Here is a 14472-nt window from a genome sequence, read left to right on the forward strand (position 1 = left end):
AGCTAGAAAATGTAACAAACTAATGCACACAACTTAGTAGCAAAATCATTAAATATTACTTACAGACCTTAATTTTACCTGTCAAACTTTTAATGAATTTTAACTATCCAACAAACTAATTTACAAACTTTAACCTAGTCATTAAATCTAACAAGCTGAACTGAACTTTCTGGAAAACGTAACTATCTTATGTAGAAAATCTTCCTAGCTGATTAATCTAACAAACTACTTTTTAGAAAATGTAACTAGCGATGCAAACCAACAAGCTAATTCACATTGCTGGAAAATTGTAACTAGCTAATTTACAAAAACTGTCCTGCTAACTACGCAAACAAACTAATTTATAAAGCTTCACTTGCTAGCAAATTTAATTTGATTATTTTCGAACCTTCAGTAGCTAGTAAAATTAACAAAAACTAATTTTTCTAGCTAAATTACAAAACCTTTAAAACAACTTGCCAAACATAAATAAGAAAAACAATATTTAACACTTAATTAACACTTTACAGCATATTCTAGCATTTAGATATTGAAGTAATGGCTATGTTAGTACAATAAATTAAGTTCATTAAAGTACATATTTTTGTTTTAAAACAGCTTGTCATTTATTTTGTCAATTTTTTTTTTGTTGAACTGAGATATTTTACTGAAAATTTTCGTAATTTAAATACACTGCTGTATGATGTTTCAATTTCACTGTAGATTTTATGGCAAATTTTAAAGGCAGATATTTTATCCAAAAAGAAAGAAGCCTCATGCCATTTGAGATTTTTAAATATTTTATTCAAAATGAAAATACCGTAAACGTATTCACTATTAATAATGTTGGAGTACGTTTACATATGTTCCACAATAGCACTTAAGTACAATAGCAAAGTACGTTGACAGACGTTTTCTCCTCCTCTTCATGTGCCACATGCAGTAATAACATGCACATGTTTACTTTAGTTATCAACTGTATGTTTACTCATGCCATCAGCTTTATTCTACAATTTCTCTGAAACCAAAATATTATCATATCACGCCGTCTATTCTACTCTTCAGGTTTATTATTCAGTAATTACCATGAATAGGTCTATAGTTACAAGAGAGGACTGTAATATAAGTCTGGACCTGCTGATGATGTTGATGAGTTTAAGTGGATTTCAGCATTGATTTGTCTGAGGCATTGACCTCAGGGATGGGAACTCCTCCTCTGCTTGATTCTAATTCTGGACCATAATGAATTAAGCTCAGGATGTCCCAGAAGTATTGTGAAAAAAGGTTTTCTGTTTTTACAGGATGTCTCAACAACAGAAGGCCGTGGAGCGCGCCAGGAAGGCCTTTAATACGGGCCGCTCCAAACCGTTGGAGTACCGCATCACCCAGCTGAAGAACCTCCAGCGCCTGTTTGCAGAGAGGCATAAGGAAATCGCAGATGCTCTCAAGAAGGACCTCAACAAGGTGCCACATCACTGGTGTTTACAAGATGATTCGAGTGATTTCATGAGTGCGCAGCTATTTAACTGAACCAAAGAAACGTGCCTTTATTACATATCAAATTTTTAAGGTTGGTAAATGTGGTGCATTAATGACGTGAGAAATATTGTATATAATTTGCTTTTATTCTTTAATATTAAATTCAAGTAACAACCTACTCGTAGTAACAAAGGGGTGACTTTCAAGTGACCTAGTTAGTGAATATTAGTGCAAATAAAGGAAAAAAGGGTAAAACTTCCTTTTCGGAGTGAATGTGTTTATGTAACAGCCGGGTTGAGATTCACAAAGATTCATAAAATAAGCAAAGTCTATTATTGATTATATTGTAAGGTATAATGCATAGTAGCAAATGGTGGACTGAAACAAGCGAGAAAAAAATCCTTTAGATGATATAAGTTGCTGTGAAGGACACTTTGCCTTTCAAAGGTTTAAAACATGTTTTAAATTTCAGTCCCTCCAGGATTTTGTGATTTTGCAATCAGAGAAATTAACACAAAATCAAGCAAACTCCACGATATTTGGATGAGTTCTTTTTTTAAATCCTGTGCTTGTGATTTCACCAATTTGAGTAGTTTTACATAGAAAAAATAAGATTTTTGGACATAAAAATCACAAATAAACTCTTACTGGAGGGACTGAAATTTGACCTGTTCATATCACACACCCACCTAGTGTGCAGAAAACATCTACAATAATTTAATATATTCTTAATATATTATATATATATATATATATATGGTATAGTTGTATCTTAATACTGTTTGTACTGTATTTTAAGTACTTTTAAGATCTAATGGTCCGAGGTCCAAATACTGAGCATGGCCACTTGTGTTGCCAGAGCGAGTTCGGCACACCGCTGTATGAGACGCTGGGCCTGGAGGGAGAGATCAACATGGCTATCAGCAAGCTAGCAGAGTGGGCAGCTCCACGGCCAGTGACTAAAAACTTGCTGACCGTTTCAGATCAGGTCTACATCCACCCCGAGCCTCTGGGAGTGGTGCTGATTATCGGGGCTTGGAACTACCCCTGGGCCGTCACCATCCAGCCTCTGATCGGAGCCATCGCTGCAGGTGCACAAATCACAGGACGAAACAATCACACAGCTCAATAGATCTTGCTCGGTTTACCTGCCGATGTATCCGCCTTATTCCATTCAGTATACAGTGTAGCTTTTGTCCTCTCTGCTGAGTAACAATGATAATGTTTACAACGGACCAATCAGAACACAGCTTTCACAAAATGGCCTTTTGTGTCCGTGTCAAAAGAATGTGAAGTCCTCGGGGCTATAAAGAAAACAGAATAACAGACACTATTTCTCTGTTCTGTGTCTTCAGCTTTCATGTCGCCTCAAGGTCACGGAAAGGTCGTGCAAATTTAACCCAAAGCTCCAAAATCTTTAATGTTTAAGTGTCTACGTATCTATAGACATTTCAAGCTCATATTAGCCTATAAACATACATTTACTAAACACTTTGAGCTCCTGTAGCATAACGTAGCATGTTGATATCTTTATAACGCTGCTGTTGTTTCAGTAGCCACCCTTCGCAAACACAAACCGTCTCACTGTACCAGCATTTCTGCACCACATGATACACAGAGAGAAAGGCGCTTAAAGCTGGATTAGCGTTCGTGTCGTTCGTTTGAAATTTGTTTTTACTGTTTGGAAAGGCAAATTATTGCTACAGACATGCAAATCAGGAAATTAAAAATGTCTGCAGTTAATTAGCTTGGTCTCATACTGAAATACAACAGAAATCTAACAGTAAATTAATTCACAAAGAAAAAAGGATCAAAAATCTATTATTAACAAGTTTATACAATAAACAGACAACAGAAAACAAATAGTTTGCAATAACTTGTTTAGCCACACATCAGAATTACATCCATGTTTAAATGTTACCCAGCTCTAATATCATCTTCATTTTATCTTAGCTTCCTTTCTCAGATATTTTTTAAAAATATTTCTGACATTAGCTAACAGTGTAGTGACCCAAACAATTTGACATGTTTTTTTGTTTATGGTGCAGTAATGAAGCTTATAGTTAAGCTAAATAGCTAATAGGTGTAGAACTACAGGCTAGCCAACTGATAACAGCTAGCAGTCTGAGCAGCTACTGTAATCCTCTAAAATCCAAATACTAAATAAATTAAACTTTAACTCTTCTGTTTGGTAAAAGACAAAATCTTAGAAAGTTTATAACACTCACGACAGACCAAACATTATAATATTATATTATTATTATATTATTAGTCTTGTTATAGTTACACACTAAATCATGGTGCTTCAGATTTGGCCTAAAATGAACAAGTGCCATTATTTTTTTATAAATTAACTTCATACACGATAAAATCACTTGCTGGAAAAGTTCTACTTCTTTATTTCACATACAGTGGAATGACGACGGACAACAGTGAGGTTAAAAACAAAATGAGGTGTGTTTCCACGTTGAAATTCAAATTGTATTGATCACACACAATCATACACAGTAAGATATGCAGCGAAATGCTGCTGACTGTCTGTGATTTGAAGTAGAATAAAAATATAATAAAAATAGCATTTGCAATAAAATAAAATAGAATGTACTGGAATTAGTTCAGAATTTATACTGGAAAGATATTGGAAATTAACAATAATAATATTGTATTAATGTTTATTATTATTATTTATTTATTTATTTATTTTATTTTGTCTACAGTTGAGCCCCCTGTTGGCTCATTCTGAACTTAATATTTAATTTCTCATCAAAGCATTTTGTGTTAAAAGTGATTTTTGTGCCCAAACCCAAACCGTTGATGTTATGTGCTCTCTCTCTCTCTCTCTCTCTCTCTCTCTCTCTCTCTCTCTCTCTCTCTCTCTCTCTCTCTCTCGCACTTCGCCCCAGTCCTGTGTTGGCTAACAGATCAGAGTTCACTCCAGGTTCCGTCCCTCCTGTGTTATCATTCAGGTTAAAGTTAGACGCAGAGATCTTCGAGTCACATGCAAGGTTCACTGCAGTTACACAACAGGCTTTTAGATTGCTCTCCATCTGGGTCTGAACTTTGAGAATCAAGCCAGCTCATGCATTATTCATGACACTAAAAGCACTTGGGGAAAGGTTTTGTGTTATAAATTAGCATATGTTAGATAAACTCCACAATTTGTAATGCTAATACGTAACTTTCACAATCAGTGGATTCGATCCGTGACTCTGTAACGTCTTCACCACTGTAGTGATCCTTTTTCACCGTTATTTATTTGTTATGGATTTTTTTTTTAACAACTTAAGGCTTTATAAGTTGATTATAATTAAATAAATGAGTGCGTGTTTGTTTTTTAGGGAATGCTGTCATTATTAAGCCATCAGAAGTGTGTGTTCACACGTCCAAAGCGATGGAGGATCTTCTGCCTCTGTACATCGACAAGGTTCGATATTTCTAATCTCTAAATGCGGCACACTCTCATGAAAATACATTTACATGCTTTTTGTTAGACAGTTTTGGGAAAATTTTGATTTTCTACAAAGATAACGTCTTTCTGCAAATGTCATATTTCAAAAATTAAACCAGGTTTTTAGCATTTTAAAAAACACCAGGTTTTGAGAAACTACTTATTATTTCAGACAGTATAAGGCATTCGGCAGACCGAATTAAGTTTATCTCATTTATACGACTAAGCCCCATGAAGTGGGCTCATTAAGTAAGGGTTAAGTGCCGTGCTCAAGGGCCCAGCAGGGGCGGCTTGGTGGTTCTGGGAACTCATGACCTTCCAATCACCAGTCAAACACTTTAGCCACTGAGCTACCATTTATTCATACAATTTGTTTTTATAATTGAAATCTGCCCATTTCAGGAGATGTACCCGGTGGTTACCGGTGGAGTTCCAGAGACTCAGGAGCTTCTGAAGCAAAGATTTGATCACATCTTCTACACCGGTAACTGCATGGTTGGCAAAGTGATCATGGAGGCAGCTGCTAAACACTTAACCCCTGTTACTCTGGAGCTGGGTGGAAAGAGCCCATGTTACATCGATAAGAGCTGCGACCTCACCATCGCCTGTCGGTCAGTCCATCACTTAGATATTTCTTTACCTTAGACAATGGTGTTTTAAATCTAATAGACCTGCTTTGAACAAGGAAGTCAATATTTTTTTTCCACTTATGCAGACGTATTGCTTGGGGAAAGTACACAAACTGTGGGCAAACATGCATTGCACCAGATTACATCCTCTGTGACCCCAGCATCCAGGACAGAGTAATAGAAGAGATCAAGAAGAACGTGAAGGTATGCGTACGACTCGTTCAGGACTACACGTTCTAGTAACCATGAACCATAATGACTTAAAAAGCACTGTACCACCCAATCAGCAGTAATGATTGATTCGGTTCTCAGTGTCAGAACCTGATGTTTAACTCCCATCTCTCATTGTCGAAAGAGATACAACATATTCAACATCTCATGAACATCTGACGTTTTCACTCAGTATAAATAAATTAATGATGTTCTGGCTGTGAGTCTGATATAAAATGAGTCAGGACTTGTTGGCTTTCAGTGTGTTTTAGACGTGTGTTTTTCCCTCTGTTGGATAACATTACACAGAAAGTGGTTAAAGATGGAATCTGCTTTTTAGATCTCAGAGAGCACAAATGGGTTTGATATCAGCATTTACTTTATTTTTGGAGCTTTTCTATTGCTCCTAGTAGGCTAGATAAAAAAACAAACAGAAATACTTATAAAACACTACAAATTTTTAAAGTCCTGAGTGTCTACTTTCATGTGATCTTCATTTTAAGCACCACTGTGGAGTGGGACATGACAAAGACATTGAATGCTCAACATGGACACAACAAAACAGGAGCAAACTCCCTTTTTTGGCGTCTGGGAATATGGTTTTCATTTTTATATGAGAACTCTGTGAGTGTTTATGAGGTTTGTAAGATGCAAACTATGTGTAACCCATCTGATGGCATTTTTAATGTGGTTTTTTTTTTTAGTAAGCAGTTAAGACAAAACAAGAGAGAAAATGAGGATGAGCTCAAAGAGCGGGAGAGTACTACATGTACTACATGTTCACGTTCTCCATAAATTCAGACACGTTCTGTACTGAGAACATTTTGTCCTAAGACAAAATCACCAAGTGAACCACTAATTAAATATTTAGCCTAATGGTTGATGCCATACAGATTCACACCTTCACTCACTGATGATTAACGTCGGAGTAAAAAGAATAATCTATGAGTGTGAAAGATACTTGTGTTAACAGAGTGTAGTTATGTGTAAGGGCACGAGGACAAAGACAGGGTCTGCATATGGGATCTGAGGAGGTTTGGGGAGGATCGAGATCAAATTAAAACTCAGAGAAATGCATGTCACTGGATTGTAGTTGTGAAAATGCATTAAATGTGACATGTAATTGTATAACTGAGCAAGACAAATAATTTTATAATAAAATAAAACCATGCATATTAAGCTACAAATAAGCTGTGGTCATTTTGTTAAAAAAAATCTTTGAGTATCTTTCATACTTGTCTGTTCATCTGTTTTTTAAGGAATTCTACACAGACAATCCCAAATCCTGTCCAGACTACGCACGCGTCATCAACAAGCGCCATTTCAAGAGAGTGATGGCGCTGATGGAGGACAGCACGGTGGCTATGGGAGGAGAAAACGACGAGTCCGAATGCTACATAGGTGAACGTTCAGCGTTCGGTATTCGTTTTCATGATGGTAGAATGAGAACCCGCACACTTCTCTAATGTTTTATTTAAGCCTGGTGTTCGTATTGTCTGCTTCACCCACAGCTCCAACAGTATTGAGAGACGTGAAGCCGGAGGCAAAGGTCATGCAGGAAGAGATCTTTGGACCCATTCTGCCTATCCTGACTGTTGGCAGTGTTGACGAGGCCATCGACTTTATCAACCAGAGAGAGAAACCTCTGGCCCTCTACGTCTTCAGCTCAGACAACAAGGTAGAAGCAACATCTAGCATTACAGGCAAAGTTTATCTGCACGTAGTTCTTCCTTCAGTGACGTGAGAAGTGTGAAAAGTCGGACAGCTTTTTGCATTCAGCATTCAGAGCCACCAGATGGCGCTGTGCTATAAAAGGCCTTCAGAAAGTTTACACAATGGAAATTTCAGTTGTTTTGTTTGTGTGGCAGTTGTCATGATGTGGGTAAAGGTGTATCACTCACAATTAGTGAAGAGCTATAGAGTTTATGTACTTCAAGCACAACTGTATTGAAACTCCCTATACAAAGCCACGCCCTAAAATCTGGTGATGTGTTCATGTAGGCACTTTACCACAACCCGTGGTTTGGTTTTGCTCACTCAAATTCTTGATATTTAAATAGTCAATAGCCATATAACAAAATAAACATCACCACATGCATGTTTCTCCTTGTAATGAGTTCTCGTGAGATTTTCACCAATGTAGTGACGCTAGTATGGGTTCTCTTTAAACGATTCACACTGAAAATTCCACATCCAGTATCATTCCTTTCACTGATAATTTTTTTCCAGTTTTCCCACGTTTTAACTCGCAGGCTCACAGTTAAAGAAAGTGTTTGGTTGCATTGGTCAGCTTGAGAAATGTTTTCCTTTTCAGATATTCATCATATAACACAATCCCGTTCTTGTGAATTTCAGGATGATTAAGTCGTTTGCGCTTTTTTCTTGGTTTCTAGCTCATCAAGCGTATGATCTCTGAGACTTCCAGTGGAGGCGTTTTGGCCAATGACTGCTTGGTCCACTTCTCTGTCAGCTCTCTGCCTTTTGGTGGTGTCGGTAAGCAGATGGCCTACACACTCAAATTTCACCCAGTCACTACATTTCTCATGATTGTGTATTCATTCTTACTGCACTGTTACTTAGAGTTTATGTATAGGAAGTATTCAAGCATTTGATAGAACATTATGGTACCATCATTTCTATGGAGCTTAGAAGCTGAGAAAAGTGTATGGATTTAATACATTTACATTGCTAATGTGTTGTTTTTTTACCTTAAACTTGACCTAATAAGCTGCATCCCAAATGACCTACTGCACACTTTGCACTTACGTTACGCACTACATACTCTAGCATCTAGTGTATAAATGTCGTATAGTCTCGAATAGAACAGGAAGCTGTTTTTCAGTCGATGCCAAATGTGACGCCGTTAGCTTCAGCAGAATATACTAAATTTTTAATATCACAGCTAATTTAAAAGACATTTATAAGACCAGTGGAGTGTCCTCGGTCATCTTGAAATTTTCTTCTCATCCAAGCTGCGAGTTTTGAGGTGTCCAAAATCCGACGTTGAATAAGTGCATCATCATTCGGTTACCTGAAGTGTACTTCTTCCTGTTGGAATTTTTAGCGTGAACACACTACTCACAGTATTTATACTACACAGTGGCACAGAATCATGTATGAATATGTTACTGTTACATACTCATACATATTGTAATATGTTATCTACAGTATATATAAATAGTATGGATTAGGTTGCGAGATTTAAAGTAAAAACTAAATTCAGAACTGAAAAATTGCAATTTTTGTGTAAATTATGGACGCTGAATTTGGAATCCAGTATGTTGAAATACAAAAAAATACATATAAATATACGTATATTTAAGAATCCAGTTACTACAGTTTTAGTTGATAATTCAAGGTTAAAAGTAAGACTATGGCGCCCTCTGCAGGCAACAGTGGGATGGGCTGCTACCACGGCAAGTTTACCTTCGACCAGCTGAGTCACCTGCGAGGCTGCCTCATCAAACAGCTGAAGATGGAAGGACTGAACAACATGCGCTACCCACCACACACCGCAAAGAAACTGGACTGGGCTCGCTTCTTTATCCTCAAGCAGGTAGAGATGGGCAAGCTGGCTCGCGTGGCTCTGATGGCGCTGGTGGTTGTCGCTGCTGCCGTGATGATTCAGGTAAAAACTCCAGAGATGTTTACTGTACTGTCATGTGTACAACAGTGAAGCTTGTTTAATTCCTTAAACATCTCTTGACTAATCATTTCTTCTTCACAGAGATACTTTGCTGACTGAGCTGAGAATTTCATTGCCGGCTACTCCACTTCCCTTTCCTTAATCTGTAACACTCAGCCTAGTTGTTTTTTAAAACAAGTCCTGCATCTAATGAAGGATCCAAATTCGTTATAACGATTTCCGAATGTGACGTTAACATTAATGCCACTTTAATCTGTGATTAACTTGCCCTGACTGAACTATAGCTTTTATTCTCTTTTTAATCAACTGTTTTAATGAAGGAAAAGAAATCATTTCAGAGGAAATATGTATGTAGCATCATCAATGTACTAAGCACTACATTTGAAGGGTTTTATAACATTTCCAAGCATTGCATTGTGTCCTTTTCTTTTCGAGGAAACGTCTATGAATTATCATATAGATCAAGACTGATTTCTTTTCCCTTTACTTTTTCTTTTAAATTATTCCTTATTCGTTTTTTTCAACAGCACTCTTTGTTCAAGTTGTAGAATAATACACACTCTTAAAGGAATATTCTAGGTTATATGTAGCATAATAATAATAAATGGATTCTTTTGGGTTCTTTTTAGTGAATCCTTTCATTCTATATCTCCATTATTATTATTATTATTATTATTATTATTATTATATACACATTTTGACAAGATAATACAGCAAATTAAAACAGAGTACAAATTAATTTAAACAAAAACAGCATTATATTATGAAAAAATTGTACACATTATTGATCCCAGTGAGAGTCCTCTCTCTTAAGTCTTTCATCATTTCAGTGTTCATCATTTCACAAATTCAATCAACTATCTGTTATCAGTCCTAAACACCTTATTCCAAAACATCTACAATAGAAATAAAGCTCTCTAAAAGTAATGGCACCTTCATGATTTCATAAATTGCAGAATCCGTTTTATTATAAAAAGGCCCCCTCCAAGGGTTCGAAATAGAACCATTTTTCTAGGTTCTTTTGGTCAACCCCAGAGTTCTATATAGAACCTTGACACCTCTTTCTTAGGAATGAGTTCTACAAAGAACCATTTTTCAGGAAACAGTGCTAGAGTGGTTCTGTATAGAATCCTGAGAAACCTTTTTTATTATTTAACAGAGTATAGTACTTTGTTTCATAAACTCAAACTGATGACCACTGCAATCCGAGGGCTTGAAAGCGGTTCATGTGGCTTTGCGTATTTGCTTCGTAAATATGTGAAGCTATACTGAAACGGTGCTTTATAACAGTTTTAATGCAACTAGACCAGCAGCGTACAAGTACATACATTATACACGTATACAAGATTTTACACTGTAGGAAAAATTTAAAATAAAATAAATATTTTATTTATATATGGCAAAATTTTATGCACACGCAGTTAGAAGAGACAAAAATATAACTTCCAAGATCAGACAGGTGTTTGGGGTGAGAGCGTGAGTTCAAATGCTGACGATGACATTTATAGCCGTTTATAGCTGGGAGGCAAAAATTTATTCCGTCAATCATAGCACCACCAGCCAATCACAGGTGTTTTTGAGCCTCGGCTGGTGGGTGGGACTTGGCATGTGACCAAAATGGCGGAAAATTACAGTCTCAAACAGTTAACCAGCATAACATTAAGCAAGCGTCCCTCTCTTTTCATTTTCATATGAAGCCTAGCATAGTGAGCAAAGAATGCTTTATAAATTATTTATACATTGCTTCTAAATGTATAATTAAGCCCCAATGTTGGTGCCTTTCAAATAAAGAGGGTAAAACTTTACCTTTTTAACGGAAGCAGCGTTGTTCTGTTCTGAATTCAGAAGAATAACATGTTTTTGGGTCCATTATCACTGATTTCTTGAACATAACTAAAATGTTCTGCTGCAGAAATGTACCTCAGAGCCAGAGCGTGTAGTTCCACATCTGCACGTATCGATTAAATGTATACTCTCTTCTAACCAAGTCAGAGTTAATCGACTCATGATCAACTAATTGATCTGTTGAAGAAGAGTTACTTTCTTCTTCAAGAACTGTAACTGACTGACAATGAAAAGGTTTGGATTAACTCCATTATTGTTACGATTTCAATCGGTGTCCAGTCAGACGTCATAACTGATTGGAAAGGCATTACTTTCGTTTATTTTGAAGTATAGGAACACCTTATATCTCCTTGATCTGTCATTTCAGATTTTTAATACCTCTGTTTTATTAACAATACTGATTTTATGAGTCATTTTCTTACCTGTAAAATAAACAAATTTTTACAGAGATGAAATGGAGCATTTTGTGGATTTTTTTCTGGTTGTCTGTGAAACACTGATATGCGAACTGAAGACATTTCAAACTTCTAGCATAAGATAACAAATATTACTATATATTATACATATATTTTCAGTGGTAGATCATCCATATCAGGAGCTTTACTTTTCAGTAAGAGTCCACGAGATTTATACACAACTCTAAATACTTGAAAAATTGTCAAGATGTCGTGGTGCAACATTTCATTGCCTCATTTAATAAAAGTTTTTTTTTTTAATTTTACCTAGTGGTCAAAATGGGAATTGCAAGAAACGCTTATAGAGGTCCATTGGGGAGGGAATCATGCTGACCCATGCTCAATCTATGAATGTGAACAGGGTTGCCAAATTGGTGTCGCTTAAAAAAGAAACACTCCACAGCCACCAAGGTCTTATATAGTAAAAATAAAAATTAAACACGATACATTTTCACAAACATTTCGAAGTGTAAGTGCAGACTGTGTGTCTATAAAATACAGAATGATCTCTGTTGTAAGATTTACTGCAAAGATTGGGAGGGAAAGTGGGAATCCAGACCCAAATGCAGATGAGGGTTTTATTAGTAAAATAATTAAAGAAACAGACAGACAAAGGAACAAAACTGAAGCAACAAAAATATAGAAATACAAACAGGAAACTGAGAACTGAAAAAAACAAAACGAAACGGTGGACAAAAAAAAGGCAAGGACTCGGCAAAATCTAAACACAAGGTAATTAGCAAAACCTAAGGAACAAGTGTGCAAAGGCGGGAATGGGATAACGGATCGGGTTATGCCAAACACATTAAATGTCCCGCTACTAGCTTAAGCAGAATACACTATTTTTTTATAATCACACAAGGTGAGCTAATCTAAAAGACATTTTTAAAACCTCTCATCCACCAGAGTGTTGTCGGCTATCTTGAAAAATTTTTCTCACCCAGTGTCAGCGCCTGGTAGCCCTTTACTTAAGTAAAGCTGCGAATGTTGAGTGCATGAAGTATCCAATATTCCATTTTTCACTTGAATAAGTGCGACATTTTTCACTACAGCACTCACACTCTTTAAATTAAAATAAAATTACATAGAAGAGTGCATAAGCTCTGTATGTGATTTGGGACACATCGCTTCTTTACCATGTTGCAAAAAAGAAAAAACTGTCTCCTTTTTTTCATTGGCTGCTTACTTATTAATTTATTTTATATATATTGAGAGGTTTTTTACAATGTAGTTGAGCCGGAATTCCTTTCTGCTTTATCAAATACAGCTGAACAAAAGCAAATCTAACACAGTTGTATGCTGAATGACTGAATACTGTAGATTCTTAGTGGACTAGTGCAGAGGCCTGTCACTTATTACTGCATCGTATTATAAAAGACAGTAGAGATTCAATTACTTTGGCTAAAGACCGGTTATATACAGTATGTATTTTTTACTTAGTGTGTCATCTAATATTGCACCGCACAAACCTGTCCCTCCACTAGGCAGTAAGCTGATCTGTTTTTCACCTCATATGACAGGAGTAAACTATCAAAAACATCACCATAGTGAATCATAAAGAATTGCTGATCAAACATTTTCAACTGTGTGCATCTGGATTTCTACCTCCGTGCCTTTACGTCCTAGTTCAAGCTGAACCGAGTGAGGATACAGTTAAACCGTGGAGGAATTAGGAAGTAAAACTGGCTCTGCAAGCTGGAGCATGTTTTTCGATGAAACCAAAAAAAAATATCAAAGACCAACGCAGCCGAAGCTTCTAGGATGGCAAGAGACTGTACGGATTTGTGCTTGAATAACTGTTGAGTAACTAGATTTCACTCGTGACTCACGACTCACGTAGACCAGACAGAATGGTTTCAGCGTGTTTAGAATTTCTAGAAAAAGAATTATTTTGTCTTGGATGGTCAAGTGGGAGGTTTTAGTCAGCCAGGTAATGGTTCAGGAATGAAAAGAATGCACTCACTAGTAGTTTACTTTTTTTTTTTTTGTAAAGATAAGAAACTGTTTCCATGACGCTGCACTCAAACACCATTTGTACTTTTAGTATTGTATCTTAGCTATATGTAGCATAGCTATAAAACTGTACCCTAGAATTATTAAAATGATGGTCCATTTATGTATTTAAACTTTACTATATTCATATTTTCAGGTGATAGATAGATAGATAGATAGATAGATAGATAGATAGATAGATAGATAGATAGATAGATAGATAGATAGATAGACTTTATTCATCCCAATGGGAAATTTACAACTTCTAGCAGTATCCAAAAGCATAGGTAAAAAGGTAATTAATTAATAAATAAATAAATAAATAAATAAATAAATAAATAAATAAATAAATAAATACTAGAATTTAAGGGTACAAAATATAACAAAAATATAACAAGTAAAATATAATAAAAAAAATAATAATGGGCACACAAGTCTATAAAACATGTACACCTGAGCACGCTGTGATCTGAAAAATAAACAGCAAAACCTATTAAACCCTTGCAGTGGAAATACTTGATATAAATAATTGACATTATATTGCATCATAATGAGGGGGTGTGGCCAGCATCACACAGGAACCAAAAAAAAAAGCATGAGGTAGGAATAATGACACGCTATAGCTAATTCTTTACAAATTATCATGAGTAATACTATACAGTACAAAATAAACCCATGGTTACTTGCTTACAGATGTTTGTAATCGTTTGAGAGATGGTTCTGTGTGGTTGATTGGGACAGGATGAAAATATAACAGATGGAAAGAGGAAGTGAAGTGAAGAGATATAT

General features: G+C 36.0%; 1 protein-coding gene across 2 annotated transcripts in view; it reads left to right on the top strand.

Moving 5' to 3' along the window:
• The window catches only part of aldh3a2b (aldehyde dehydrogenase 3 family, member A2b), a 12827-nt gene extending 1136 nt beyond the window's left edge, over positions 1–11691 (top strand). For both annotated transcript variants that reach the window (XM_058415753.1, XM_058415754.1), the window contains exons 2-11: positions 1281–1443; positions 2318–2549; positions 4797–4882; positions 5309–5517; positions 5622–5739; positions 7005–7146; positions 7257–7423; positions 8139–8238; positions 9135–9373; positions 9473–11691. In XM_058415753.1, coding sequence (XP_058271736.1) covers positions 1282–1443; positions 2318–2549; positions 4797–4882; positions 5309–5517; positions 5622–5739; positions 7005–7146; positions 7257–7423; positions 8139–8238; positions 9135–9373; positions 9473–9490 — 1473 coding nt within the window. In that variant the 5' untranslated portion in view covers position 1281 and the 3' untranslated portion in view covers positions 9491–11691. The remainder of the gene's footprint in view (positions 1–1280; positions 1444–2317; positions 2550–4796; positions 4883–5308; positions 5518–5621; positions 5740–7004; positions 7147–7256; positions 7424–8138; positions 8239–9134; positions 9374–9472) is intronic.
• The last annotated feature ends 2781 nt before the right edge of the window (positions 11692–14472 follow it).

This window comes from Hemibagrus wyckioides, linkage group LG18 (genome assembly GCF_019097595.1).
Source record: "Hemibagrus wyckioides isolate EC202008001 linkage group LG18, SWU_Hwy_1.0, whole genome shotgun sequence".
Taxonomy (NCBI): domain Eukaryota; kingdom Metazoa; phylum Chordata; class Actinopteri; order Siluriformes; family Bagridae; genus Hemibagrus; species Hemibagrus wyckioides.